The sequence below is a fragment of the Hylaeus anthracinus genome, unplaced genomic scaffold (assembly GCF_026225885.1).
Source record: "Hylaeus anthracinus isolate JK02 unplaced genomic scaffold, UHH_iyHylAnth1.0_haploid 12002, whole genome shotgun sequence".
In the NCBI taxonomy this organism is placed as follows: domain Eukaryota; kingdom Metazoa; phylum Arthropoda; class Insecta; order Hymenoptera; family Colletidae; genus Hylaeus; species Hylaeus anthracinus.
In genome coordinates, this window is record NW_026534349.1 from 15,619,521 (window position 1) to 15,639,829 (window position 20,309).

General features: G+C 45.0%; 1 protein-coding gene across 3 annotated transcripts in view; it reads right to left on the reverse strand.

Annotated features, from left to right (window-relative positions):
- Nucleotides 1-20,309, reverse strand: part of LOC128892553 (basal cell adhesion molecule-like) — a 98,149-nt gene that overhangs the window by 46,222 nt on the left and 31,618 nt on the right. For all 3 annotated transcript variants that reach the window (XM_054153082.1, XM_054153083.1, XM_054153084.1), the window contains exon 3: nt 6,255-6,330. In XM_054153082.1, the coding sequence (XP_054009057.1) occupies nt 6,255-6,330 (76 nt within the window). The remainder of the gene's footprint in view (nt 1-6,254; nt 6,331-20,309) is intronic.

The following is a 20,309-nucleotide window of genomic DNA, read 5'->3' on the forward strand; positions in this document are numbered from 1 at the left end:
TCCGTTTCGTCACCTAAATTCACGGGTCTCGGTTTCAACCGCGTGTATTTATAGCGAACGACGCTGTACACCTGTAGCGAAAAGCTGAGAAGATTCGAGGTTTCCTAGCGCCTTTCTAGTAGAGTAGGCGCACGAGTGTAGCATAGATCGAGGGCGTTCGTGGCACGTTTATCGTGAGATGTTGCTTCACGGTATCGCATGATCGCGGCAGCATTGCGAAGCGATACAGTCGCATCGTCGCCTCGTTGCATCGACGTAGCCAGGCTGGGGAGGTTGCATCAGTGGGGGTTGGCTCGATGGCGAGGATACTGGCACCGCCACCGCTGCCGTCACCGTAGCTCCCTAGTTCCCAGCTGCAGCTACTGGAAAAGGGATTGCCGCATTCGAGCGTAGGTACACAATTTGGAGGGCTGCGTCGTGGGATTGATTTGCATCCTCCGGCTCATTTGTTGGGTCGTGTCCTGCGGGAACTCCCCACTCGACTTCCCTCCAGACCCCCCTCTCTGCCCCTCACGCTGCACCGCCTTCCCATTTTCTTTCCCCTTTGCGGCGGATTTTCCAGCTTTTCCTTCCGGTAGATCCTCGCAATTTTCTCTCATCCGTTGCGCCCCGTGTTCTATATTCTCGCTAGGTGTCCCACGTTCGCTTCCCTTTCTCGACGTTCCCCGTCGTAAACGCCACAGCGAAAACGTTTCGCTTCGATTCGTTGAGTACGCCTGCAACGTCACGTAGACTTGCACGGTCGGCCACATTAATTCGTTTCCGCCTTCAAGAGACAATCACTGGCATTCGACAACATCACGCTTTCCACAAATTCTAAGATGGTGGTTTAAGCCTCGAATATCTTCAGATCCAAGAATATAAGCTAGTAACTAACCTTTTAATTTAGATACCAGGGTTGCCTCCTTTAGTTGGACTAGTTATCCTCTGTCGTATATGGCAGTCGCAGTCGCAACGAAAAGGGAACAACGCTTTATCAGCTCGCGTTGCATTGTTCGACGCAACGATAGGTTTGGTCGAATAGCGCGAGTGACGGCCATCCTTCTGTGACGAGAGAATTCGACGGGGCGCAATTTCGCCTTCTTCATCGAAGGCCTTGTCGAAGATCCAAGAAAGCGAGTCCTCGTGGCGCGAGTTTCGCGAGGGACGACAAGAATGGATATCCCGAGAATTTGCAACCGAGTGTGCGACTGTTGACGGGAAAAGTTACGAGACGGAAGGAGTACGTCTGAACATTGCTGTACTATAGAAAACGAAGTACGTCGCTTTGAGAAGCTGTTCTCGGTCGGACTTTGCTCCCGAGTCGAAGATCCCGTTGAGCGAGGACGTCGCGTTACTCGCGCTCGAACGAATCCGGTCGATTTCTGTCGCCGTAAAATTTGCCGGAATTTCCATGGTGAAATTAGAGCGACGAAGGGAGAGTGGGGCGTACGCGTCGACGAGCGCACGACGAAACGGGTCGCAGAGGAGGATAGACGCAAGGCAGCCCGGCGCGACGGATAAACCAACGAGCTGGAGTTCGCCGAGAACGGTAAACTAATTTGCAATTTATACCTACGTCGGGGAACGATCCTGTCACTTGGCTGCGAACCGACGTTCGACTGTCGCCTAATATCAAAGAACCCTTGACGCGTGCCACCCCTCGTCGTCGAACTCTTTCCCTTTGCTCTGGAAAGAGGTACAGATTAGGCGAAAGAAAACGGAACGAACGGGTGGATTATAGACATTTTTTTGGGAACATTAAGTCGATAATCACAAACGTGATGGGAACTTGCGGCTTCTGCATTAGGTATTCTAATACCTGGTTTGCACTGGCTGCCTGTGCGACACCGCTCAGAATACATCGGCTCCCAATACAAGCGTATTGTAGAGCTTTTTAACTGGCTCAAAACTGAGGTTAAAATTTCTGCTCGTCATCGTTGAACCGATAGAAAATGTACACCTACGATCGACGAAAGGAAACGTGGTAGCAACTGTGTTCCTGATCGAAGGTTGGCAGAAAAGGCGAATTGCTCTCCTTTCCATGCGATTTCTCGAGATATCGCGAAAATGCGCACACTCCAATTTGCCGAAGCTTCGCGCACTCTTCAGCATCTCGTTTACGACGTTACGTGGAAAGCATACAGCCGCTTTGAGCGAACGATACGTGAAAATCGAAAGAACGGTTTCGAGTTACTTTGCTCGTTGCGTCGATGGATCGAGGATACGCGATCGCGTTCCCATCGTTTCCATGACTATAGCTGGGTCAACGAATCGCTCGAGAACAGGCGAGAATGTGGTCCCTGGAAAGGAGAAAGAGAAAATGTTCTTGGACTCGTGGGGCAAAATAGATCGAGGGAGAATCAGTAGTTTATACAAATTATTTTATTATTCCTGAAACGTGTCAATGTCGCGGAACGGGTCGTCTAGTTTTTTTTTTTTTCGCATAGAGTCGATACTTCAACAACGGTAGTCGTATATTGGATCCGCGACTCGGGGTTTATTTTCTATTGGAATTTAACTTTTGTCGAACACATTTCTCACGTATCTAATTCTGCCGTCCAATCACTCGGATTCTTGTCACGCGCATCTAGGGATTATACTCATCCGGTAACACTGAAGCCACTGTATATAATGGTCTTATCCCGCCGTACCAGGAATATGCATCAACCATTTGATTCTCGAGTAATAAAAATAACTGAACTTTATTGAAAGTATCCAACGTGAATATTTATGATTAATCTTGCACCGAATGAAACCTCCGATGTCTCGACTCGAAATAGGTACAATTTTATTCGGACAGTCTCTGCTGTTCGCTTCGTTTGCTTAATTTTTATGAGTAAATAACTGCGAATGACAATAATATCGACAGTTTTCTTACTCGATAACGGATATATTTGATTAATCTCAATTCAAAGCGAGACATCTGTTTGCTATTTGTACATTCAATTACTGCTTCGAGACAATGAAAAATGTAGTATTGATTATTCCTCGTTCTTCGGCTTGTATTCATTCATTTCGTATCATGTAATATGCGTACAGAATAGATGTAATATTCAGACGTGATAATAACAATGATGATGACGTCTGTACAGTTTGCATATATCTTGCGTATTTGCATGCGCTCTGCGTATAAATACAAATTTGCATATAAATATAATCCGCGGTCCCACTCATAATATTCACCGTATATAAGTGGCTTACTTCTCAATGAAATTAAATAAAGAAGTAAATCAAACTTTAAATGAAACCCTGTACACCTCGTTGTCGTTCGTACCTGAACTATCGAGTGTCAAAGCATCGTACAGTTGATTCGCGAGCACACTGTGTCGAAGATGCATCGACCCAACCCGACCCGAGCTGACATGGCTGTTGAATTTTACTTGCCAACTTTGTAATCCAATAACTCGTCGTCTAGGTTAGAACGGGTCGAACGATCGAACACCGTGCCCGATTCGAGTCCCGGCATTTCCCCTAAAGGTTCGTTCTCACGACTGTTAATTCAGTACCATTAAATATGACCCGTCTTCCAATAGAAAATCCTCTACCTGTACTTCGCATATCGATAACCAACGTTTCCAATTTTCGATCGCTGTCCACTCCTTGCGACAGTATGTTCGCACGACAAAGCGGTGCAAATTCGAGAGGAAGTTCTTAGATGGATAAGCCGCCGTTCCCACGATCCCTCCCGCCTCACCTCCTCGACCTTTATCATCGCCTCGAGCCCCGAAGACTCTGCTCGCGAAGGTTGTCGACGATCGTCCAAATTAACTCGCTGGAATCGTCCTTCCCCTTGGCGCGCGCGTCTCGAAACGAAATCCCTAGTCGGACCTCGTTCCTGACCCTGTTCCACCCCCGTGCGGGTCTTCGTCGTCTGGCCGGTAATTACAAGCCCAGTTAGCGTCGAATCGAAGTTTCTTCCGGTCGGAAACGACGGGTGTCACGGAATCTGTATCGACGGACCTAGATCGAAGCCTCGAATCGACCATCCAGCCGTGGAAAGCGAGAAATCCAGAGCGTCCCGCCGACGTCCACGGTCAGAGAACCACGCTACCCATCCCTCGAGGGGATTTCGCGGATACTTAAGTTGCACACGACCATGTTAATTAAAACGTAATGAAATTATGGCATACCGTCGCGCGTCCTACAATTACGGCTAGCCGGAATATGCATTCTAATTAGTGGCGCACGGGTTGAACGAGTTTTCACGAAGAAAATAAGGTCGACCGTTGGGGTTCTAGAGGGTGCTCCGTATCCCTGAGAAGCGCGCAGCAAAATCTGTAATCCGCGACGTGTTTAGGCCTCTCTATACCTGGTTAGGTTGCGGGGGAAGCGATGTTCCAAGGAAACGACAACTGGGGGCGCAGGTGATTCTGGGTAATTGGGGCGTATCGGGACTGGGAACAATTTGGATTGATTAGTCGGCCGTTCTGTTAGTAGGAAGTCTCGTGTAAATAAGTTTTTCCGAGGCGGATGGGTCCTTTGAAGAGAGACTATCCTTTGGTCAACACACAGGGTACAAATATTCTACAGCATCCAAAAGGAGCAACACGTTCATGGATAATTAACGCCGCAACGTCGAGGTATCAAACAAATTGATAACGAAAATCCTCCTGAGCTCGCTTCGAACGAAAGAACACTGTCGAGCTCAAAGGAGAGAAGTCCCGAAAAGCAGCTCTCTTAACCAGGGAGTATAGAGGAATAAGAAGAAGCTCTTCTGCTCGAGTCGCGGACCACGATATTGCGAGTGATAAATAAATAAAGCGCGAGGAGAGGATATCGAGATTCCTTGCTTGGAGGGGATTGACGATCCATCCTCTTCCTCGTCTTATTTTTAATTTTATTTACCGTACTGCTTGGACGCTCAGCGTAAACTCGATACGTTATTGGCTAGCGTCTTATCGATGTCTTTACGAGTTCTTCTCGCCTGGCTTCCTTCTCAACTGTAAATAAAAGAGAAATATCGCGTCTCTTTCGTTGCGGTGCTCCACTATCGACATGGCTCCGCTTGGCTTCCGCTTGGAACCACTGGGACCGTTTGCACTTGCTGGTTTTTTGCATGCTTTTCTACACACGATCCCAAAGATGCATCAGCTAGAGGCAAGAGACCCCCAACAACTCCTGGCAGTACCCGCCAGCATGATTGACGATTTGAATGAAAAATACTCGCGGAAGATTTAACGGACCCGAAGAGTCACTGCGCGACATTCTCGCGAAGGATGTAATTACCTGGACCGTATTTCTTAGCGTCAAAGAAGCTGTTGCTACAGTCAACAACCGGTTGTGTAGAGAAATGCTGGAAGACGTTTTCTTTAGTGGGTTTAAAAGCTTGGACTGGAGGACACGTGGAAGGGTGTAACAGCCAAAAGTAGCGAGTTTCAGATGGTGTTTGCGCTGTATAACCCCGTAAACGTATAAAAAGATCAAATGGTTCTGAAACGTATAAAAAGATTCTGGTCCTTATTCGAAATCAAGACGTTTCGCGATTTTGACGATGTGTAGCAGCTAGGGGTGTGCGGGATTCCCGAAAGTGTTGTTATTCTTGAAAAGCTCAGCAATCCAAATATTTTTGTGTTCTTCGAGCTTCATGATCATGTAGCTAAGTTGACAGACCTTGTATACATTGCTTAGTAAACTTAAAATAGAGAAACCTAAAATGTCGGGAATCATAGACGTTTTCGGGATCTTCCCGACCCGACCCGGATCTCGCACACTCCTAATGCCAGCGGCGTTCAGAAACGTTGAGCCGAACCGTTTGTTTTTGTATCGATATGTGATGCAAAATTCGAATTTAAAAGTATTATTTTGTGATCGCGTATTGTTAATTAACAATATCTATAAATGACGATACTTTGATTAAAATAAGTACGGACATCGTTCTTCAGAGATAAGCGAGAACGATCCACCAAGTTATTCGTCGCCATTTTGCACCGTCTTCGATTACCTCCCACTGTCGAGCGAATTTATCGATCTGATTATCACGGAACGAGTGTTATTGACCACGACTGGGGTCAGTAAATTCAGAGTTACAAATGTCCCCAACCGAAATGGCGAATGATGACGTATTCCCTTCGGTGGTCCGCTGGGAATACGGCAACGACGATTTCGGCCACGCGATGCGTTCCACGCGAGCTCGTCGTGCCCTCGATAGATCCACGGAACGGATCGATCGATCGATGAAGCGAGACGCGGACGGACTCCCGGCGGAGGAACCCTTGGACCTTTCGACGGCATTGCTCGTCGACGAGGTTGCAGCGCGTCCAACGTACCCTTACCTGCACTCGAGGAGCGCGCTCTTGCCTCTGAGGGTGTACGGCGGTACGTTTATGCGAATCAGCTTCAGACCGGCAACTGCAACAGAAGGAAGAAACAAATTTTCAGAGATGATCGTAAGCTGCTTTGCTCCGGGCAATTTTTCCGTAAATGGGAAGCGGGTAGTAGCAGAGAAGATTGGGACGTCCGACTGGGAAAACCGCAGCGTCCGATGCATTTCCGTCGCGGGAAGCCTCTATTCGTTGAGGATACGGTTCATAACGCTTGACCCACTGAGAACGACACAATGGAGGCATTAAAACAACGGCACTTCGAACGTACAACGTCGGCCCTCGGGATATTTCGACGATAAAATCTCGCGACGACCTTCGAGTCGACTCGAGTCCCTTAACCTCTCCCTCCTGAACGTGGGAAGAAAAGCTTGGAAAGTTGTGATTCGATCGGGCGACCGAGAGTGGAGGGCGAAGGGCGCGAGTCGATGGATCGTACTAGATGTTCAAACAATGGTCCGCAAACTCCATTGTGCCGTCCTTTGTAGCCGTTCTCCTTTTCTTCCTCCTTTCCTTTCCGCGGGTGTTCCTCCCTTCTAGGTCAACGCCGCGCGCCGCTAACCATGAAAAACGCGGCGTGATGCAATTATCCGAGTTGACCGCTGCCCGTTCTCGTCCACTTTTTCGCCCGACGAAAACTCGATGATTCCTCCGCGTAGAAAAAAATAAAGGGAAGCGGAGAGACGAATAAAGAAACAGGATAAACGATTTCCAATCGATCCCGTCGAGCATCGCGATACTTGCAAAACGCGAAACGTCGGCTGTATGCGCGAGCGCGCGCGCGGTCGAGCTTGCGATTCGCTCCGCTCAAAGTGGTTCGCGTTTAATTAAGCCAGCGCGATATTTTACGACACCGTCGTCGACGTCGTCGTCGACGGTATGCGTGGATATTCCACCGAGGGTCGAGCTTTCCTCCGGATCGTAAAATATACCATCCGTAATGCACCATTACGCCAGACCGGGCAGAAAGTGGCAGGCGAGTTTGGTTGAATTATTCCCTCGGAGGGACACAATTTTTCGTACGTGCTCGGCGTGATTTCGATGCGACTGCCTTGCACTCGGACGGCACGCCTACGAGGAGCGAGTCTACCCGTATCACGTGGCACTACCTCGCTTGTCGTTCGGACTTTTTACTCGAGAAGGCGCCAAGTCCCGTGTATTTGACGTTCCCTCGTTTATTCCTGGATCTCCGCTTTCTTGCGAGTTCTCGCTCGACCTGGCATCCGAATGTGCAGGTTTCAGGGATTCCATTCAGTCGTTAGCAAGTGTATACCCTCGTTTGTTCTAGCACTGAATGTCGTTCCAACCGTTGGTTGGCTGTAGAACTTCCACATTCGATAACGAGCTAATCTCCAGTAATTGTTTACCTTTTTCTGTTTAATAGCCAGTCGAGGTTTCAGTGATTGTCTAGCTTTTGCCAAAATCTCAAGAATGGTTCTTTGAAACATATTAACTCTTTCTAGGCCTTTTTTCTGATATCTGCGAGCACCTCGAGATATTTCTTAGCATTCTATTGCCATAAATTCTAAACTATCTTGTAGATTTGAGAATAAGGTCACCTTTACCTCGCCGACAATCATTTTATCGACACTTCGAGCTCCAAAGAAATGAAACCTAAAGAAACATTAGGTATCGCAGATTTGCTGCGTGAAACCTAATGGTGACTGAGAGTCACCTCTCGAGTGCAAACGGTTAAAGTCACCCTGTGGTATGCATTAGAATTTCGAATAGGCAAAGTTCGCGATTTGCGCGTTCCCATTTGATTCGCGGGAAACACATGGCACGGAACGAACTTGCAGCTTTTTCCATGCAGGTTCCCCTTAAAATTCCTTTTGTTACTCGGATTCTACGGTGATCGAATCGTGTGCTCGCTTTGTGAATATATTTTCAGGGAATGCGGGCAACAGGTATTAAAATTCTGTACAAAGTGAGGTCGGCTTGGATATGGTCCTGGCTCTATACGTAGTAACCACCGCGAGACCCGGATGATCGATATAATTTAACGTGTAATTACTAATTACATTAACAGCAACAGCGCAGTGGAATCATTAATTACGCAGCGAGCAATTTGAACAAATTAGCTGCGATCTTTTACGTGCTGTTTATAATAAGCACAGATTGATTATATCTCACTCGTACAATGAGTGACTATGGTATGATTTTAGGATATTCTACCTACTTGTTTAAGACAGAAATCCTGAATAATTAACATTGTGTTTTATTTTAATTACTGTTGTTGATACTATTTAAGGAAGTGACAAGGGCGGTCCATCGTCTCTGTGTCGGCTCTAAATACTCACAATACGGTTCTAAATCTTCGTTCACGACATCCGAGGGAGCCGATACCGCGCCACGAAGCACCGTATCGCGCTTTCCTCGAGGGCAATTTAACGTCGGTGACTTTTGTCCTTTGTGTCTCGGACGTTTCGCGTACGTGGACAGCTTCTAAGTTACCCTCCCAGAAAAGAACGGACCGTTCTCCGCGGTTAATCTCTCCTAGGGCTGTACCGTTTAATCCGCCACTCACGAGCCACGATGCATTGTCCTTCTAATTACCCCGGCTACGATCTTAATGGACTCGGGAATGTCGGGTGAGTCGGTGTCGGGGCGCTCAAATTACGCAAACGTGCGAGGACTCTTTAATCAAAATTCCGGCCACCACGTCGGGCACGTTATCGCATTTTTAATACGCAGGGCAAACGTTGTGACGTTTGGCGCGTTTCGAGGTTGCAGAGAGACTCGCGACTCGTTCCAAAGGTGCCATCGGTCGTGCTCGGATTGGGACGCGACCAGGTGCGTATCGATTTGCATCTCTGTCCCCTGCTGTATCGGTGGGACGAGTTTCCATGAATTCGCCTAATGAAGATCGACTTCGAGTCCACGTGACACTCGAGACGAACGTAATTGGGAAGGGGGAGCGAAATAATTGATAAGTTTCTCGAATGTCGAACACGTTGGTCTGAGCACAGGATCACGAGAAGATGGGTTCGAAACGATAGTCTTCTTATTTCTTTTATCCGTGTGTTAAAAAGACAATGATGAGAAATTAGGTTCTTCTTCTTGGGACTTGCAGAGGTCTCGTAAACTCTACTATAAGGAAAATCGATTATTCGAATCTTAGTATCCGATGCTCTGTCTCTTCCCGCAATTTAATTTTATTGAATGGCGAGAGTGTATTTCCTCCAATATATTCATAATTCGTAGCTTCATTCATTGACTTTCATCGCAAAACTCATCGGTAACTCTTTACTACTGCTCTCGCAAGTACATAATGGATAATTGTACTTCTATCCAATGGTTACAACCACAGCAAAACGCCCAATTAATTTGTTCAATTTTTTCTTTTCCTCGCTTCTGTCTAGATCAAGCTAGAATTTGTGAACGTCCTGGTACCTAAAGTTGAGTTTATCCTTTTGTACGTCGGAGTTTGCTGGTTGTGTTCGTATGCATGAGTTTCTGTAATTATAACGGTCGGTTGAAACAACGTTTCACGTTACGCTTTTACAATGTTTCGCTAAAACTTGGTTTTTGTGCTAATCCTTTTTTTTTAATAGAAATGAATACGGCACACTCAGCGGTTGATTGGCATAAAATAATTAAAAATGATGGCTCTTTTTCCCTGAATTTTCGCAGCGTATTCTACCTTCTCTCTGTTCCTCCTCTCGCGCTCGTGTATAACACTTTTTTCATACAAGATATCGTCCGGGTTAAATAAGTCAAATTCAATTAATTGATAATAATACAATCGCTATGCAACAAACGAAGGGCATGCCGTGTAACACTGCTACTCATCGAATTGGTTAACTCGATTATTACAGGTACCTCGATTATCGCAGGAATGTTCATCCCAATTTTCTGCATTAAACGAGGATCATGTGTAATTATTGCGATATTATTTCTCTGATAGCTCAAGTACGTTATGCAATAATAGAGATTCAAGTGTAGCTAAATCAATGTTATTCCCAGGAAAGCTGAAGAATATCATACAGTAAATCTTTGAAACGATGCTTCTTTAAAAACACCTTTCAAATTTCACGTGCAAGTGCAATGCGCATACCGTGAAATAAATTGCTGAGAACAATTTTTTCTTTTGGCCTACACAGCGTCATCAATGCGTGCTCTGCTAAATCAATGTTATTCCCAGGAAAGCTGAAGAATATCATACAGTAAATCTTTGAAACGATGCTTCTTTATAAACACCTTTTAAATTTCACGTGCAAGTGCAATGCGCATACCGTGAAATAAATTGCTGAGAACAATTTTTTTTTTTGGCCTACACAGCGTCATCAATGCGTGCTCTGCATAACGCTCCTTCCTTTGATGTATAATCCCCATCGTTTTCTCTTTTTTCTTTTCATTTTACCTCTCGTCCGTTTCTCCTTCGACGAGGCTCAGGCGACTCGTGTTTTTTGCCGTCCATTGACGAGCACCGAAACCAGTACTTATTTGCGTCACCTGCATTATCTTCGATATTCCCATAGATCTTTCGTTGAAAAAATACATTGCTATTTGGTCTACAGTTTCAACTACATATATCAAAGCCAGAGTGCAGCTTTATCCACGACAGATTTTACATTCATAGCGCCTGATGCTGCGCTACGTTTCTCTGTTTCGACAATTCCGTATCTCGATCCACGACGAAGACGACGTTTTCGAGAATCGAGAGAACTCGATGGCCTGGCGCGTTAACCGACGATAACTCGGTTCACGAATGAATCGCGATTCGCGACGAATCGATAACTGCGCGCCGAGAATCGACGTCTCGTTCTGGCTCGGTCGCGAGCAGTTGGAAACGGTCTGGAACTACGACAATACCGTCACTTCCGGTGTACGTAGCGGAATCGTCCATTGAATTAGAGCGCCCGCGGCGTCGTTATTCGAGATAAGCGAGTTCGAGTCCCGACTACTCAGCTTTTGGCCGAACGATCGTGACGCGGGTCACGAGTGCGCCCTATCGGTCCGCCATGACTCGGTTTCCCCTCGCTCAGGAATTAATTGCACGCTGGTTCGACTTTGAATAGCCACTCGTAGTCGGTTCTCTAGCGAACTCGGTGCCTTCTATGCGAACGCGGGTTCCGCGAGTCCTCTTCCCTTTTCTCTTGACCATGCCTTTCGTCGCGGGCGACGCTGTCTACCACCGCGCGGTAAATCATCCTTCGACGTCGGAACCGACCGAATTAACGTCCACGGAACGCTCGATTTCACCCCTCGGCGAAAACGTCCGCCGCACGAGTGTACCACCACACGGATCCCTCTTAATTCGAACGTATTCAAAGGCAACGTTAATTCATGGCTACGACGCCGATACGCTTGTCGAATACGCTTGAGACCACTGTAATTCTGACCGGTTGGCAGACGTAAATATTCGGGAATTTCTTGTACGAGTGCTATGTCATGTAAAAAGTCGACATTTGAGTATAAAGGGAGTGGTCTAAAAACGGAGTACTACTCTCATTTTTGCCGAGTACGTATATAGCGTAAATAGTTACGTATATAGCGTAAATAATTGTATATATTTAAAAAAGCAAACGGTGGAAGAAAGTATAAAAGATATTCTAGGTCAGGGCTTCTTAAACTTTGGTTCGCGAACTCACATGGGGTCGCGAGATTTTAATGTAAAATATTTAATATACTCATTTATTTGTGTTATTGCAAGAAATGCAGTATTGATGAAAAATAGGGTATATAATTTTTGTAACTATATTAAATACAATTTTACAACTTTTTGTCCAATTTTGAATTTCATATTTTTGTATGTTTTTAAACAAATTCTAAAACTATAACTTTTCATAAGTAACATAGAACGTATCTATTTTGAGTGAACAGGTACACCACTAGCTACCAAAATTGTTGAAGTAAGCTAACAATTTCATATGTTTCTGAAAACTGTACATCCGATATATATTTAGGATAACCGTTTTATTCGTAGACCTTTTTATGACTGTTAGCTAGCCAGCTAAGTACTAGGAAGTGCAAGTTCTACCATCGCACCTTGTTACCTGGCCAGTGCTTCTTAAACTGTTTTCAATCACGACCCCATTTATGATTGTGATTTTTTTCGCAACCCAAAAAATATAAAATAATGACATGTAAGTATTTCGTGATGCTTTATTGATTAGGTAACAATATACAAGGTGTCTACGTATAAGTTCGGACATATGCAGGGTGTCAATTCTACAACAAATTTCCAACAAAAAAATACTCGTAAACATTTTCTTCGTGTCGCCTTATTCTCGAGAATTTTCACTTTTAATATTTTTTCTGTGTTTTCGATTTGACATTCTTTAAACAGCCATAACTCCACCACACTACAGTGCACACTTAAAAGTAAGTATACCATTCGAAAGAGCGTTAAATATCCCATCTCTCTGATGTCAAAGCAAAATTTATTACGAAGATTTAACAAGCGAAAAATTAAGTCAAACTTTACATTGTGAAAATTTTAAACGTCATTTTTTCCCTAAAATACCACCGTCCAATTTCTTAGTGACAATACCCTTCAAAAGCTAAGACTTCGAGGAAATTTTTCCCGAAGACTGCCCGCCAAACAACTATGTATTTGAAACCGGAAAACGGATAGAGAAAAAGTCAAATTTTTAAAAATTTTCACAATGTAAAGTTTGACTTAATTTTTTACTTATTAAATCTTCGTAATAAATTTTGCTTTGGCATCAGAGAGATGGGATATTTAACGCTCTTTCGAATGGTATACTTACTTTTAAGTTTGCACTATAATATGGTGGAGTTATGGCTATTTAAAGAATGTCAAATCGAAAACACAGAAAAAATATTATAGGTGAAAATTCTCGAGAATAAGGCGACACGAAGAAAATGTTTACGAGTATTTTTTTGTTGGAAATTTGTTGTAGAATTGACACCCTGCATATGTCCGAACTTATACGTAGACACTCTGTATATTGTTACCTAATCAACAAATCATCACGAAATACTTACATGTCTTTATTTTATATTTTTTGGGTTGCGAAAAAAATCAGAATCATAAATGGGGTCGTGACTGAAAAAAGTTTAAGAAACCCTGGCCCAGGTAACGAGGCGCGATGGCAGAATTTGCACTTCCTAGTACTTAGCTGGCTAGCTAACAGTCATAAAAAGGCCAACGAAAAAAACGGTTATCCTAAATATATATCGGGTGTATAGTTTTCAGAAACATATGAAATTGTTAGCTTCCTTCAACAATTTTGGTAACTACTGGTGTACCTGTTCACTCATAATAGATACTTTTTATGTTACTTATTCGAAACGCTAATAACCAGTTCTAGCCTTTTGTACTCGAGGCCTTTTTTTCTGGTATCTACCAGCAACTCGAGATGCTTATTTAGCATTCTTATTGCCACGAGTGCTAAGATTATATTGACTTCGAAAATGAGATCTGTAATTTGAAATTTGAGAATCAGGTCACCTTTGCCTCAACGACAATCATTTTATTGGCACTTTGAGTTCCAATGAAATTAAACCTAAAGAAAACCTAGTGGTGACTGAGAATCACCTCTCGAGTGCTAAGGGCTAGTTTCCCAAATCATACGATCCAAAATGAATGTAAAAATGGCTGGTTTTCATGGGGCTCGATACTTTGAGTGAACAATTGGGAATTGTACAATCTCGTCCCGATTGCAATTAATTTGTGTATGGGGACAACCCACGGAAGAAGTTCCGCTAATATAGAACGCTTGGTTCGCGTTCATTCATTTGAAAGGTTGCTGCATTATTTGTGGCTGAGCCCAATCATACCGCGTCCTCGTTAAATTAAATGTTAATTTAAATATTGATCAGTGGGTATCCATCGAAGAGACCAATGAATATATTGCGGCAAGGTGCGGTCAAACTGTATTCGTTAATATAATTGATGACCAGTGCCTTCCCGTCGAAGAGACTCACCCACACACCGCGGCGAATCAAAACTGTGTTCGTCGATATAATTAAAACGCGCACAGATTAATCGGTTTCCTTTTTACGTCCAAATGCATCTTTAGAGTCGAAACAATATATTTTCTTCGCTATCGGGGTCTTTACCATTCGTTTTGTAATATCCGCGCCTAACATACCTAAGATTAAGGAGTGAAACGACAACACGAAACCTAAAGTACGGGATCGGTCGCGTAGATAAAGCGGTCGAGCGTGGATCCGAGGATCCTGGGTTCGAATCTCTGTGCCCTATTTTTCGTTTATGCTCCTACAATTTTACAAACTCTTCATTTTATATCCTTAGGGGTTGCAGCTATGATTCTAGCTACAGTACGGGGTTGGCAATCCCGAGGTACCCGAGCTATAGGGCGGGGGTGGGGGGGGGGGGGGGGAGTGTAATAGAATCAAACAAACTATTGACATCCCCAAGGGGGTGTCAGAGGATTACGAAGAGAGGTATTGTAAGCATAATGCGAATGCAAAGCAAGAATTTTATACAGAACGAATCTATCACTGTCTACACCTCAAGTTATATACGACTTCTCTCACCCTTATAAATAAAACTCACTGTATTCGTTTTCAGTTTCCTCCACCTTTCCCCCAAATTCTTGGAAAAGCGTTAAAACCAAATGCAAATATATTTAATAAACAACGGAAATAAATTAAGTTAGACGCGAGGAGACGAAGCGTCGCTCTTGCAGCTGGCGCTGCGCGATTTCCCATTGGCTGCGCGAATCGACAATGAGCTGGTACGATGAACGGTAGTTTCTCGTCCGAACAAAAGAACCTCGCGTACAATTAAACGACACTCGTGTCGCGTATAACTACGCGCGATTCGTTTTGTCCGTCTCTAGCGTTCCGTTCGAGCGTGTCATCCTTGAGTTCCGCCTCGCTTCAGATTCGCAAAACCGATTTATCCGCGATTTGGGCCAAGTGAAATTAATTGACACGGCAACGAGCGGACGAGGAGCGTCGCGGATGGGGGAGGGAGGGTGAGCATCATTGAGTTCCGTTTTTCGTCCGGAAACGTCTCGGTCCTTTCGAGCACACGACTCGATCGCGAGTTCGAGCGGAGAAGACTCGGTCGACGGAAGAGGAGAGAACTCGTCAGCATATTTCCCTTTTTTCGACGATTTTTATTCGGTTTCCGGATAAACGCGGAAGCCCTTGTCGTTCGAAACCTTCTGTCGACGCAAGTAAGTTGCTTTCTCGGCCAGCTCGTAACGAGCGACGCGACTCCCGAGCCTCGTCGAGCGTGTAATTACGCGAACCGAAACCCATCGTTCGGAAAGGACGTAGAAACGGGAAAAGCTACTCGGAAGGAAATCGCTACAAACCGCTGCGCTGAGACCAGCGAGGCCCAATTTAGTCGCGGCATGTTTTTCTTGCTTCGTTCTTTGTTGCGGATAGGGGCGGATGGGGTGGTTTGCTCGTGTTGTTAAATGTAATTGGCATTCTGGTTTCGAACGTTCACACAAATATAGAAAAATTGAGGAAATGGCGCGGAGTAATTGTCCAATATGGACCCTAAATTCTTGTAACCCAGAAATGATTGCTTTCGATCACGGTTCCAGATGATCGAAATCGATCGTAATATGGGGAATACAGTATTACGAGAGAAGGCAAAGACTTCTCGGAGTAAACGCGACCGATCGACGGGATGGTCGAACCAGATCGCGGCACGAATAAAGAGAACCGAGGCGGACGTCCGAGGAGTTGTTATCTTATCCAATAGCAGCTGTCCGAGCAGGTAGGCAGTTAGCTCGTATCTGCCGTCACGCCATGAGCTAAATTCCCCCTTACGTACTTATCGCGAATTAAAGCGCTCCTCCAAAGGAGGCCGGAGACACGGAAAGGTAACGACCGTCGAGTATTATCGCGTTCGGATGGGTTTCACGCGACCGCGCAACCGTCGCTCGACATTAACGTTTTCATTATACGGTTACGACCAACCCCTCCTCTCATCCCTCGAGACAAATTCATATGCAGACGTATGCCAGCCTTCTATAAAATATCATTTCGATAGCTTTCGATGTAGATGGTCACTGGCGTCTCTCGGACGCGAGGAAACGAAATCGTTCACGATAACATGTAATACAGCACGTCCTTTTCCTTTATCTCGGTTAAGAATACAAATTCTGAGTCATCTAAGTGCTTAAGCGCGGGTAATGAAATTCTCGCCGCATTCTTCTTCGTTATGTTCATCGAAGACCCTCTTGAATCGTTTGAATGCTCAAACAGGAGCTAAATTCTCCTTGCATTCTTCGTCTGACTTCACCGGCGGACTCCATTTTCATATTCCATAATGAGCAATTGAAACAATTTTCTTCTCTTTGAACGTAACGAGACGTTCATCGGAAAAGGAACGATATCGCGCTCTTTCCATCCTTGACATTCTTAGGACAGAGGCTAGTCTACTCGAGGAATGATTATTTACGCGTAATCGGCCGAAATTCGACGGCACGCCGGTGGCCGTAATAGGATGGAAGCTCCATAAAAATGGAGTTGTCTCGGAGATGCCACGAAAGCACACAGCCGGTGCTCGCTTTTCCAATCGCACGGACGGACAAGCTGGAGGGCAATTTATCAAACGGGGGTTCCCGGAGCGTGCGCGGAGAGACGCGTGGGTGAACGAGAGCAGTCTGGCGGAATATAAGTGGCGAGCACGGAATGTGTCCGATAGCCCGCGGCCTGGACAATCGGGTAAACGATATAAAAGCGCACGGGAGTTTCCCCCGCCTCGTATCTTTGGGAGGTGGCGCGCGTAACCTTCCTCCCCACGTGTACGTTCGTCGGTAGGTACGGCGATAAATTTATCCAGCGATAAGAGTCCCGATTTTTGTCTTTACGAGCCTCGACGGGCCCCTCCGGCTGAGGGAAAGGGTCGCTTCCGGGTTATGGCGTGACTGCGTCACCCTGCGCGTGTACCCGTCGACGGGGGCGAAAGGTAAAAAGCCACGAGCGAAAGCGAAACAGCCTGCGCGAAAAAGAAGGAACCGTGGCTGAAGGAGGACGCGACGAGCGAAAAGGGACGGCCGCCGAAACCGTCGGTCGTACACGTTCATGGCCCTCGCGTAATGCTACCGAGGCACATTTTACCCTCCAACGCCTGCTGGGCGACCGAGGGTGCCAACACCACGCGACGAGCTGGTGTTTGCGCGTATGGTTGGCGCGTAGAAACCATCGCGTAGCTCTCGTTGCCTTCCGCTAACAAGGGTGTTACGAGCCAGGGCGATAGCGACGCGCGTGTGAGCCCAGCGAGTGGGGTAGATTTGAGAATTGAACCAATACGATAAATTATTGTGTATCAATGGTGCCGAAGGCTGAGGATAGATTAGACAATGCAGACGACTCTGACGTGAAGTCAGATAGTTGCAGGAATCGGTATCTCCCAGTAAAGGGTAACCGCAGGATAGGTTGAATTAGGGAATTCGGGTTGAATACACTGAGCTTAAATCGTATCGTTGATGAATACTACGCGTCGCGGATAAAGCCTCGCAACTTATTAATTTAATTGAATAACAACTCGAGCGGCAAAGTTATTATGTTGTGAGATCGTTACACAGGCTAGGATTGCTTGTTATATCGTGAAGGTTTAGTAATTGACTTAGGAAACTTTGAATTTACACAAAAGAATATATATATTCAGAATAACTATACTAAGTTACAAATGTGCAGTGTTGTGTTGTCGCGGTCGTGTGTAGTAAACGTTGAATTTAATTACCTAATTGTTGCACGGTGTTAACGCACTGGCGATGCGGGGGTCGAGTGTGATTCTAAATGCCGTAATAGATGAAAACCGTCTTCGCGGATCTATAAGGTTAACTTAATCGAAAGGGAAACTGAAGCCCGATCTCACTAAAGCACACTCTGCAACGATGGACGAGATGTGACTCTTCGTAACTCTATCGTTCTAATCCCCTGAGCAACGAAAATCGTGGGTTTATATACCCCTAAATGTTGGTGGAGATCCGTCGGTGATTTCCATATTTGGAAATCTGACGGTTAGGATTTTCGTGGCTCTGAGGTGAGCAGCTGCGTTCCCTGGAAAAGGGTAGATAAGAAGTCTTCCCACGCAACGCAAGTCGAAGATGATGTTAAGAGTATGCAGCTGCAGGATGCACTCCAGGGAGACCGAGCTCCAAATTCCAGGAGGGTAGATAAAATAAAATTGATGAACGCGAGCTTCGGAAACAAACAGCGAGTTTCTGTATACGTAACAAGGGACATCGCCCGAGTATTACACGCCGATTATGGACGAACTCGGCATACGGGTACCTAAAAATGCCGATCATAGTTCTTTTATCGTTGGAAATACGTGTTTTAGGAGGCGAGATTACTCCGCACGGTTGGGGGTTTGGGATCCGAGAAAGAGATTTGTCAGGAAATGCAGAACGAAGCTTTACGTTTCCTGTGGATGCCCTTACCAATTGGGAGCTTTGTTTTACAGTCTGTCTCACAAGAGCGTGTCGGCGATATCTACGAAACCTGCCACCGAATGAGGGCGAGAGTAAGAGCTCTTTCACACGACGATACGCGTATGCAGGATACCGATGTACACATAATGTTATGGAAGATAGTATCGAGATACAGTATCGCGATACTGATTTTCGGTATCCGCGGTTGGTCAGCCGCCGGCAACTTTTTCTGCCATCGGGGCGTCCGACGAAACATTGAAATAGATGCGAGCGTTCACACGACGCTGCGCAGTATCGTCGAATTCGTTCACCTTCCTCATAAAAAAATTTTAGACATAATAATTGAAGAATTTACATGGATCGTTACAAAGTTCTTTGAATAAAATATGAGAAGCTCCCGTTTCTTCTCTTATATTGTTAATAGGATGAACCCAATATTTCCTTTTAACTTTTCTCCTTTTAGTAGCTTTTTTATGTAAAAGCCAAATAGATAAAGCTTCAGTCTCATCCATTATTTCAGAAAGATTTTCGCTAACTAAGAACGCGTGTTTCTCAAACGAGAAGAAGATATGTTTAACTGAAAAACAAATGATCAACACCGAGCTACGAAATTAGTTGGATACAGTATCGCATAAGTATCTTGCTAGCAGATACGTATCGCATACGCGTATCGTCGTGTGAAAGAGCTCTATGAATATAAACAAATGCAGACTCCTCTATTACGCATTGGTTGAACATCATTCAGTTTCGTTTGAGACATTGTACAGAACAGAGCTTTCTAAAATGAGTGCCATATATTCGAAATGGTTTGAAGCTGTATTTTTATGTTGCCATCCAAAAGGGCCAAAATTGAGTGCTGCAAATGCTGCTAAATACATTCATAAGTCGTCACAGTTTGTAAAAAGTGGGTAAAACGATACAAGGAGACAAATTATGTTCATGACTTCCCAAATCGAGGGTTAAAACCAAATACTGGTACTCGAGAAAATAAAATGATTCTGCGGTGTTTTGAGAATGATCCGACTCTTTCACTGCAATTAGGGCAAATCCTATTGGCTAAAAAAGGAATAAATATAAGTATAATGACATTGAAACGGCGTTTAGACGAATATGGTGACAAAATAGTGATCGTGAATGGAGCAATATAGTGTTCAGTGATGAATCTTCGTTTTGGGCTTGGTGTCCTATTAGACATGCTTGGTCTGTTTGTGGAAAAAGATTAATACAAAGAAGTGTGAAACACCCCATAAAAGTGCATGTTTGGGGTTGCCTTATCGCACAAAGAATGCTCAAAATATATCAAAGAGGACTTCTCACATCCGTGAAATGTTGGTTCAATCAAGCCAAAGACCAGTGAATATTGCAAGAAGACAACGACCCTGAACGTCGAAGTCGCGTCTGTACTAGATGGAAAGAGGAAAACGCTATTACCGTACTACCTTGTCTATCGTAGTTCCCTGATATAAACTCAATAGAAAATGTGTGATCCATGATGAAGTATAAACTGAGGGGAAGGTGTATCATCAAAATAAAAACGCTTGTTTGTAGACTGCTAGCGGTAAAAGACCAGGTACACGCGGTACCCTCGACGTTCGAATGCGCGAGATCGGCTTGGGAAAAACGTGGACGTGACGCGAGTTTGCGAGTCCCGTTAGAAGGGACTCGA